The sequence below is a fragment of the Phyllostomus hastatus genome, unplaced genomic scaffold (assembly GCF_019186645.2).
Source record: "Phyllostomus hastatus isolate PE091 unplaced genomic scaffold, TTU_PhHast_1.1 phas_scaffold_397, whole genome shotgun sequence".
Classification (NCBI taxonomy): Eukaryota; Metazoa; Chordata; class Mammalia; order Chiroptera; family Phyllostomidae; genus Phyllostomus; species Phyllostomus hastatus.
Window position 1 is genome coordinate 4,131,888 of NW_025334029.1, and position 10,216 is coordinate 4,142,103.

Sequence of the window (10,216 nt, forward strand, 5' to 3'; positions counted from 1 at the left end):
ACTCTTTTTGTTAGCCTCTGCTTCTTAAATTGATCTATTCTGAGTCCCTGCATTCATGCTGTGAACTTCTATGGTAGGAGACCTGTGAGAGTCAGTGGTGCAGTCTCCTTGATCTCCTGAACTTGCTGCTCTTGGGATGTCATTTATGTTGGCCATCTATATGTCTTTGTGTTTTGGTTGTTGTTGGGTCTTTGCTTGGTGGGTCTTTCCCTCCAGCTGGTTGACTGAGGGTCACTCTGCCCACCACGTCTTGTATGCTCTTGTGCAGGTGCGGACAGGTGGTGTTGAAGCTTGTTCTTCTGTCTGAGGTTATGAGGCTTCTCTCTCCCTGTCGTTCAGCTGTTTGTTCTGGATAATTTCTCCACCGTTTAGTTGTATTTCCACATTGAAGCTGGGTGGAGGTTAGTTTGGCTTTCACTTACTCCTCTGCCATCTTCCTTTATTATCTGTTCATGGTTCCTTTGTTGGGTTCTCTCTTCCAGCAGGTATATTGTTGTTCACAGCTCCCATCTTCTCTCTTATGTGATCAGTTGGAGGGGAAGGCAGAATGGATTAAGACAGTGGGAATGTATTCTATGGGATTTAAAGTACCAACAGATAGAGAAACGATAGATAAGTATAAGTTGGACAAGAGCCAACAAGGTCCTTTAGATGAGTATAGTGTTAACTGTGATATTTCGCCAGCTAGCCACTTTTTAGAAAGGGTGGAAGAGGGATAAGACTCTTGTTAGAGTGGAGGAGGATTGTGAGTTGAATCCAGAAAACAGAGAGCTTGTGAGAAGTCAGATTACGAGGTATGGTTAGAGTAAAGGATAGAAAAGAGGCGTAGTGTGCAAGAGAATAGAGTTAACCACAACAGTCATAAAACTCCAGAAGACAGTGAAATGGGCTAAGATCAGGGGTGGGTGGGTGCTGTGTAGTATTTACAATTATATGGAACAACAATTATTTACAATAATAGTGGAACAATAATCATATGGCAGGAACTATATGATCTGAATAACAAGAATAGGAACTATACAGCCTAGAGTCGTGTGCTATCAGACCACAAGTGAAGTGAAAGAAGAAAAATTAAAAGACACTATGAAAGTGAGAACAAGGAAAATCTGTCAAACAATGCAATTAAACAAACAGATAAAATGAAGAAAACTAAAGAGAAATAGAAATGAAAAAATAGTAATGAAATAAAAGAAGTAAAAATAATGAAAAATAATAATAATACAAATAAACAATATCATGCAACTTCTCTGGAATAGGAAAGTGAAATTTGTCTCAGTTTCTCCGTTGTTGAGATTAGCCTTCTGTTCCCTCTTTGGGTCTGTCTCTGGTCCTTTCACAGCTCCAGGTCTTATTGTCTCACTTGGGGGAAAAAACGGGAAAAAAAAAGAATAAAAACTTTTTTAAAAGAATTAAAAACCAAAAAGCTCTTGCTGACTTTAAACCAGCCAAGCAAGTTCTGCTTGTCTTCCTGGATGCTGCAGGCTGAAGAGGGCTGGGCTTTGCTTGTCTCCTTTTCTGTGGTTTTGAAAGGATGGGGCCCAGGTCTGGGCCACAATCTTCACAGTTGCCCAGCCTCCAGCCCAGGTCTTCCGTTTGCTGCCATCTGTGCCAGGCCGGCGCCTTCAATCCACCAGTTGTGCCGTCTTTGAGGTGCACTAATTAGGGGAAACTCACCCACCACCTTCTTGCTCTTTGCTGTCCTAGGAGCTAGGCACACTCAAAGCCTCTTCAGGGTAGTTCAGCTCCCCCACTGGGTTGTCTTTCTGGGGACTGCTAACTCCCTGAGCCCTGCTGCTCTCCTCTGCAGGGGATACCTCCTCCTTCCTCTTAGCGAGCCAGCTGGGCTGCGTGGGGACAGGGGTGCTGCGGTGGCTGTGGTGTGGGTGGGGTGTGGCTGCTGCATTGGTGGAGGCAGAGGTGTGGCTGAGGCTGTGGTGGGGCAGGGGGGCAGGGGTGGTGACAAGGCTGCAGTTGTGCCTGTGGTGGTGGCCGCTGCCGGAGAGTCACCTAAACAGTGACCAAGAGCCTTTTTTTTTTTTTTTTTAACAAAATCCTCCTGTTGACGTCTGCCGCTCCTAACAAGCGCTTGGCCTCTCACATAGCTCAACTTTCCAACCAGACCAGAGACTATCCGAGTCAGGGTCCCTCACGGCCGAACTCTTCTCCTTTCTCCAGGCATCAACCGGGTCCTCAATTTCTCTGGTAATGACCCAGCTGCTGTCCACAGTCTCAGCGGGTGTACACTCCCCCTGTCCATCTCCCACTTTGTCTTTATTCCCCCCAGCAACTTCAAGCATCCAGGTCCATCCTGGTGCTGCTCTATCCTCCCTTTTTGGCAGGGGAGGGAGCTGCTGATTTGGCTCTGGTCTAAGGATCCTGTGGCATGCCCCGGCAGGTGCCGGGCTGGGGGCTGCAGCAGCCCTTGTCCCCATGCTGGTCCCAGGGACCTTACTGTCCCAATGCAACCTCCTTACCATCTGTTTTTCAATGTCCTCCACAATTCTGGCTTCCAACCTTAGTATAAGCTGGGATTCTGTTGGCTGTTCACTCTGTTCCTCAGAAGATCGGCTAGGTGTTCCACCTATACGCAGGGGGAAGTTGCAATTCCAACTTTCAAGGAGACAAGCCTTGGCTCATCGAGAACTTCAGGAGAGAAGGCAACTGGGTGAGTACTGCTACTTGGCCAGGGACCAGCACAACACCTCCAAAGAGGAAGAAGAAGCAGGTATCCCCTATAGGACGCTCACCAAGAATTAACCATAGAGGAGGCTCCAAAGCAGCTGACCCAAAGACCCAGAAGAAAGCCCCAAGTGCTCAGGGACCCAGTAGCACCTGGTCATTCAAGTTCTCGGGTCTGTGGTCCACAAGCAGTGCCATGACAGTCCATTGCCCAAGTGAGCCAGGTGGCCCAAGTGGGGAGGGCACATCTGAGAATGTCACATTTGCGCCCACAGCTCCTGCCAGAACCAATGGCACAGGGGAACTGCCCACCAGCTACCCAGATTACCCACTGTATGATTCGGTGATGTCTTTGTACAACACCTGTTATTCCATCCTGATGGCTGCCCTTTCAGTCATGGCCTCACCCACAGACCCCGATGAGGAGGAGGAGGGCTCCTCTGATGACTGCCATGCACTCTGTGAGCAATTCAGGGACAATACAGGCCCCCAAGCTCCCAATGACAGAGAACAATCACCACTTTTGTAACCACCAATCCATTTTCAGCTTTAATAAAGAAAAGCACAACTCCATGGTAGTAAATTAACAATGAGAATTGTGAGTCTGTGTTCTCTTGTTTCCATGCTACACACACCTCATCAGATGAGCCCTAGGAGGCTAGCTATCCTGGCCCGACACAGGTGTTTGTCCCCATTGTCCTCATTCATTTTCACACACTCATCCAAGGGCCTGCTAGGGAGCTCTGAAGCAAGCTCAGGAAGATCGGGTCCCCTGAGCCTCACCTGCTGGCCAGGAGACAGAACTGCCTGACTCCTGACCTTGGGTGGATCACCTTCCAATAGTCATGTACCTTAAAACAGGAGGGTCTTTCCTCACGGGTCCCCCAGTGATGCCAGGAAGTTTCTGACCAGCAGCTGAGCATCTCCAGCCCAATTTCCAGGGACCTCCCAGAGAGACCCACCTAAAACGAGGGCCACCCTATCTGCTCAGCCGTCTGCAACCATGGCAGTCTGGCTCAGAAGACGGGCCATTCCAGTCAACCCCTGGGAGAAAGCCCATCATCCTCACAGCTAACAAGCAGTAGGAACTCTCCTAGAAGGAACCCAAATAAATAAAAGATTGCCCACAAAACACACAAACAATCAAAGAAACAAAATACTCATCATTTTTCCATCAGAGCTCTATTTCAGATCCTCTCTTTGGTCACAAAGTAGCTATGTGACATGTCTAACACATGGCTTCATGAGCCAAGGGACACTTTTACAACAGAGCAAGAGTCACTTGCCAGGGCAGACAGGTGCTGTGTTTCAAAGTCTGATGTCCCCTTCATGGTGCATGAGGCAGTCCCGCCCCTGGCTGGTCACCCTCGGGCAACCATTCAGGGCCCGCTCCCAGCCCTCCCACAACATCCCCTGGATGCTGCTGAAGCATTCTATGAGTTTGACCAGAACAAAGAGAGGAGAAAACATGTAAGGGAGTCCTGAACACTAACCTGTTCTCTTAAAACACGTTTCTTTGTACAACTCAGGCATGAGCAGGACCTAAATGAGTGACAACACCAAGATACTTAATGGAAGCTTTGCCTTTTTTTCTAAAGGTCAAAGTCCTTGAGACTGTCAATAAGTCCAGGGAGGCATCCCCTGAGGAAAGCCTGGTGCATCTGAATGCAGAAGGCTGTTTACGTGAACAGCAGGTGGTGGGTAGCGCTCTCCACTGTGGTGCCAATTCAGATTAAGCCTGATTTATGTGTCTGCGGCAGGATGGTGTGTTGATGGTCATGAGTCAGCTGGTTTCTCGGTAATCTTCCTGTGAGGAGTCCTCCTGCCCCATGGGGATTAAGTGCTCTGGGATGTCCACCTGGAAGATATCCTTTCCACCTCTCCGGGGTATGGGCTCCAGTAACCACCTGGGGTTTGAAAGTGCAGTCAGGTACTTCTGCTTCAGGTTGGTCAGTACAGCTTGATTTTCCAGTTCCACAAGCTCATCGGGGGCTAAGTTTTCCGGGCACTGCAAAGTTTCCCCAATGTCAACGAGCCCTGTGCACCAAGAGAGAAGCACAGAGATGTTTTTCCTTTCATAAACCAAGGCCTGCCTATGAGAGAAAATGGTTATTCAACGTTATAACCATTAGGGACTAAGCTGATATCGCCAAATGGACACAGAGTGAACTGGGTCCCTCTCACTGTGTGCACTTCCAATGTGTCCAACTACGTTCAGGGAATTCTGGGTGAGGCCGGGGCAGAGAGAGGAATGAAGAGGACAGGGCCTTGTCCTCAACAACTCCACCCAAGAATGGGCAGGTTCCAGCCAGACTGCTGAGGGCAGCACGTACAGGTCAGAAGGGCCCCGGCTGCTGTGCGGAACCCACAGACCATCAGCTCCCAAGCACTTCACCAGGCGAAAGGAGCTGATGTGGGACCTCAACCACTGAGGGGTGAAGGAATTTGCTCAGGTGCCCATGGAGAGTGGGGGTGAGGCAGGTGTGTGATGCCTGAGTCTGGAGGTCACCCGACCCTCTCTGTGTGCTGTACAGCCTCTCGTGGCCTGCCACACAAACACACACATGTGTATGCACACAAGCCCACATGTATACACACAGGCAATACCACATGCAGCCTTGGAATGGTCCCTGCCTCTCACACCACCAACAGGACCTGAGGCCCAGAGTGGACAAAAGGGTTCGCCCAAGGTCCTGGAAACTTGTCCCACGGACGCCCAGCCCAGGGCCCGCTGCTGCCCCTTTGAAGGTGTGCTGCTTAAAGAAACCACAGCCCCACACCAACAGGTTCAAAAGAAAACAAGCCCCAAAACTCCTGAGCAAGGTCCTCAGGAGTTCTGAGGTGTCTGAGCGGCGCTTGGGGTGTGGCCACTTGCCAGCTATCACTCCACGGCCATACTTCTCCCCTTCCCGAAGCAAGGACTGAATCTGAGCGGGGTTCCTCCCCAGCCTCTGCAGCAGCAGTTCCCTCCAGACGGCATCTTCCCAGTCCCTGTGAGCAATGTGGATGGCGATGGTACAGTGACGGTGGCTGCTCAGCAAAGGGACGCCAACGAGTCTCCAGAGTCTTGACCCCATTTAAGACAAAACCTGCATAAGGCTGCCGGAAGGAAAGGCAGCAGAACTTCATCTCCCCAGAGATCCGTGGGCCTCACGTGGCCTGCGGAAACACAGAGCACCAATGTCAATAAGCATCATGCACCAGCCCACCAAGCTCATGGCCTGTGGGCTGACCTGCACCCACTGTCCCCTGGAGACCCAGGAACCCCGCTGACAGGGATGGTGGGGGAGCAGAGAGTGTTGGCTCTTTCTTCCTATCACCAAGCAGTCAGCTGGCAGGCCCAAGGAAAGGGGCTGGCGATGAGGATGCCTCATCTATCAGATGGAATCTTTGGCGAACTCAAGGAAGAAGGTGGGGAGAGCTCCAGAAAGGAAGTCAGGACAGGGTGTGGTCAGTTCTACAAAGGAGGCCACTGAGGCCAAGGGAGCACAGAGTGGGGAAGGAGGGACCTTCGGCTTCACCCCGGGTGGGCGGGTTCTAGTCCTCTCCCAGCAATGACCACCCTGGGCTTTGCTTCTTCTCCCCATCCACCTCAACACTCTCAGCTCCTTGGCCTTGCCACCCCCAAGGCACTGCAGGTCCCCAAGCATGGTGGCCCCTCCCCCAGGGCTGTAGAGAGCATATCCTTGGGATCCAGCCTGAGCTGGGCCCTGGGGACACCATGTGACCTCAGATAATCCTGTCAGGTGTCTCCTCTGGACCCTTTTGGGTACCACCCTCCTCCATCCTCTTCCTACCCCACTGGTTTCCACTGTCAGCAGGCATCCTGGCCCTCACCCGAGCTTAGAGAAATGAACAACAGGAGCAGGAACAACTGGCACCAGTATGCATGCCCTGGTCCCGTGCTTGGCCCTGGAATGAGCATGATCCACGGATCCTAGAATTCAATCCTCAAATAACTGGGTAGGGGTAGCTCCACCGTCACCCTACTCTACAGTTAAGAAGGTGGCACCAAGGGATGAACAGATGACCCACAGTCATGGGGAACCTGACTGCATGAACCCCTGTCCTTGACTCCTTTCCTTGTACCTGGGGAAGGGGTCCTTCTTCCTCACTGGAGGATGAAGCTGTGTCGTGGGGGGAGCAGGGCCCTGGGCCACAGACTCAGCGGGGTCAGAGTACCTGCTGGACCCTCGGTCTCCAAGGGGTTGTGAGTACCTGGCACCTGCCTAACAGGACAGTCACAACTGGTGGCTGCCCATCATCACCATGGGGCTGAGCCTCAGCTCTGCCCTCCACCCATGGGCAGCCCCACTCTCGTCTGTCTCTCCCCTCCTGTCTTTAAAGGACATAAACCTCACCTCAGCTATTATGTCCCTGTGTTTATGAAAACACACCCACTCTCAAAGACAAGGCCTGGAGGACAAAGCTGCCTCCTGTTCACTCCTGTCCCAATCCACTGTCCCGCCAGTCCCTTTGCCCAGCTCCTCCGCCTTCCCTCCCTTTCTCTGGCTGGGCCGCCTTCCCTGTGTTCTGGACCCCACCCCTCTTGTGCACTCAAGGACCTTGTTCCTGAGACCTTATCCATTAAGAAAAGGGCTTGACAGAGGTAATCAGGTTAAAATGAGACCCTCATCCAATGACTGGTGTCTTCATCTGAAGGGGGAATTTACAGACAGACATGCACTCAGGAGAGTAATGCCTTGTGAAGATGAAGGTCAAGATCTACAAGGCAAGGGATGCCAAAGCTTGCCTGCAAACCATGAGAACCTTGGGGACTGGGATGGACAGATTCTCTCTCAGTCCCCAGAAGAGGCAAACTCGGTGGACACCTTGATCTCGGACTTCCAGCCTCTGGAACTGTGAGACAATACCTGTCTGTTGTTTAAGCCACTCGAGCCATGGCTCTTTGATGTGACCAGCCCAACAAATGACTACAGAGGCATAGGCTCTTCCTGCATATCTCCACAGGGCAGAGAACAGTTTTGCCATTGGCAACACTTCAAGCACATTCCTTCACCTCTGTACATTTTCTTCTAGCCTATTTTTTGCTGCCTGCATGGTATCCCCTTGTTGGCTGCCCCACGATTTACTGAGTTTCTCCTACTGATGAAGAAAGAGTCACAGACTGCTTTGCACTTCCTGCCACTCTAAAGGACACTACCACAAACACTCGTTGACTGAAGACTTGTTGGGAGGACACCTGGGTCACACACATGCACTTCTGAGATGCTGATACATGCCAGCAAATGGCCTTCCACCGAAGCTCACCCGTGTATGCTCTACCAACCATGGGCCTGGTGCCATTTCCTCACATGCTTGTCGGCCTTGAGCATCATCACTGTGCTTAACCTTTGCCCATCTGACGGGTGACAAAGGTTGCCCTAGTCATCGGGTTTGGATTATTTATGACGGAGGCCAGATGTTCCCCTGTGGCCTGGCCGCTTCTTTTTCTTCTGCTGAGATATATGCCTGGTTTCCACCATTGAGTCCCTTGGCCCTTTTCTCACCAACCCCACAAAATCACAACAAGGAGACCTGAACTGTGTGGGTGGCACCCCCAGGGAGAACTGAGGTAACAGTGAAGGCACGGAGGGGGCTGAGTGCCCTCCTGTCACACAATGCAGAGAACCTGCTTAGTGGCCTGAGGAAGAAACACTCTTCCACTTGTCTCTGCTTCTTCACCTGCATGAGGGCAAGAGGGATAATGAGAAAAGGTCATTAGGAACAAGACAGCAATGTTGGCTAATATACCAGAACAGTCTTCTACACAGCAGGGATTGGAAACCATCAGGACCGAGGGGGTTCCAACTAATGGGAAACACACATGACCCTGGCCTTTCACTCACAGTTTGTTTCTCCGAATCAGAGCAGTGGCTCTCTCCTCCCCTGCCTGGTCACGGACCACATGATGGCCCAGCTAGCCTGCACAGAAAATCATTTCATGTAGGCGGGTGGTGTCCTTACAGCCTAGCAGACGCTGTGTTCAAGAGGAGAAAACTCTCACCTTCCCTCACGTCACCACATGGGAAGAATCTGGGGACCCTGCAATCCCGTTTCCCTCAACATAATCCTGGGTAGGTCCCTCTGGGAGGGGTGTCATGGGCAACCAGCTGTGCCCCACACAGCCTAGGGCCTGGGTGCGGTGGCGACAGCCTAAGGGCCAAGCAGAAAGCGGGGAGGACAGACCTGTGCATGTGGACTACTAGTACACTGGCGTTTCTATGCGCAGAGGCCCATCGCCGCCCCCCCCACACACTTACAAGAATGAGGGACAAGCGAAGATAAGCAGAGGAGGAGACAAAAAAGTGTGGCCTTGGCTGCGGTGGGAGTGTTCCCAGCCGCACGCATGGGAGGAGAAACCCCAACCCTCAAGTACTGTCCTTTGGAGGGCCCAGCAGGCCGGCAGGTGCAGAGAGTGTCCTGGCTCCCTCCTGGCAGGTCTCCTGGCCCCACTGGCCATGCAAGTCGCATTGCTCTGGGCTGACCCAGCTGAGGCCACCAGGCCTGACAGTCCACCTCCCCGCCGCCCTGGGAGACTGCCAGCACCGAAACGACCTCCTCCCAGGCCCAGATGAGGAGAGGACCACGGGACGCAACACGGAGACACCACAGAGCAGCAGGCCCATATTGTGGATGCCCCTCAGTCTCCTGAAGACCTGTGAGAGGTGGCAGGCACTGGCGTTGGTTAACCACCCTGGGCTGGCAGATGCACAAACCCCTGTCCGCTGGGCTAGACATATACAAATACCTGAGCACCACCCCCCCTCCCCCCATCGCAGAGCAGGACGCACGCCCAGCCTCAGCACCAGGCCCTGACGCAGCAGCACGCAGGCCTGGACGCAGGAGCAGGCCGGAAGGCGCGACAGCAGGCCCCCACGCAGCAGTACGCACGCCTGGACGCAGAGAGCACAGCGCCAGCATGCAGACGAGCAGCCCAGCAGTGACTTAAACACGCACATAAGTACAAAGGCAAGCAGCCCACGGTTGCTAGGAGACATTGTTGGACTCACCGGACACTGAGACTCCCAAGATGACCAGGGCTGGACGGCCCCTGGAGACCCTGGCGAAAAAGGGAGGGGAAGGGCAAAATGCTGGGGGGTGGGAATGGGGAGAGGAAGGGGCAGGGCTAGGCAAATCGGGGGGAGGTGGCTCGGGAGAAGGCGGAGCTAGGGGAGGAGTAGCTGGGTGCGACGCTTGGAAAAGAGCCAGGGGGTGTAGCTGGGGGCAGAACTGTGAGAAAGCAGGGGGAGGGGCTGCAGGATGGGTTTGGTAGAGCTGTGAGCAAGAGCTGCGGAGGAGCTGGGGGGGGTGGGCGGAGCTGTGGAAAAGCTGGTGGACAGAGATCTGCCGAAGGGGGGCGGAGGAGGCCGAGGTGTGGGGGAAGCTGGGGAGGCGGAGCTCAGGGAGCAGTTTCTGGGGAGGGCTTGTGGGGAAGAGCTGGGGAAGAAGGAGCTTCGGGGGTGAAGGAGGATCCAGGGAAAGCTGGGTAGGGGACAAAGCTGGGAGGAGAGTATCTGTGGGCGGACCGGTGGAA

The 10,216-nt window shown here is 53.1% G+C and overlaps 1 protein-coding gene across 1 annotated transcript; it reads right to left on the bottom strand.

Annotated features, from left to right (window-relative positions):
* Positions 1-3,822: 3,822 nt before the first annotated feature.
* Positions 3,823-6,683, bottom strand: LOC123807061 (protein EOLA1-like). Its single transcript, XM_045820537.1, is given in 4 exon segments — positions 3,823-4,716; positions 5,555-5,723; positions 5,725-5,838; positions 6,517-6,683. Coding segments are annotated over 3 exon segments (507 nt in total). The 5' UTR covers positions 5,809-5,838; positions 6,517-6,683; the 3' UTR covers positions 3,823-4,462.
* Between the last annotated feature and the right edge of the window lie 3,533 nt (positions 6,684-10,216).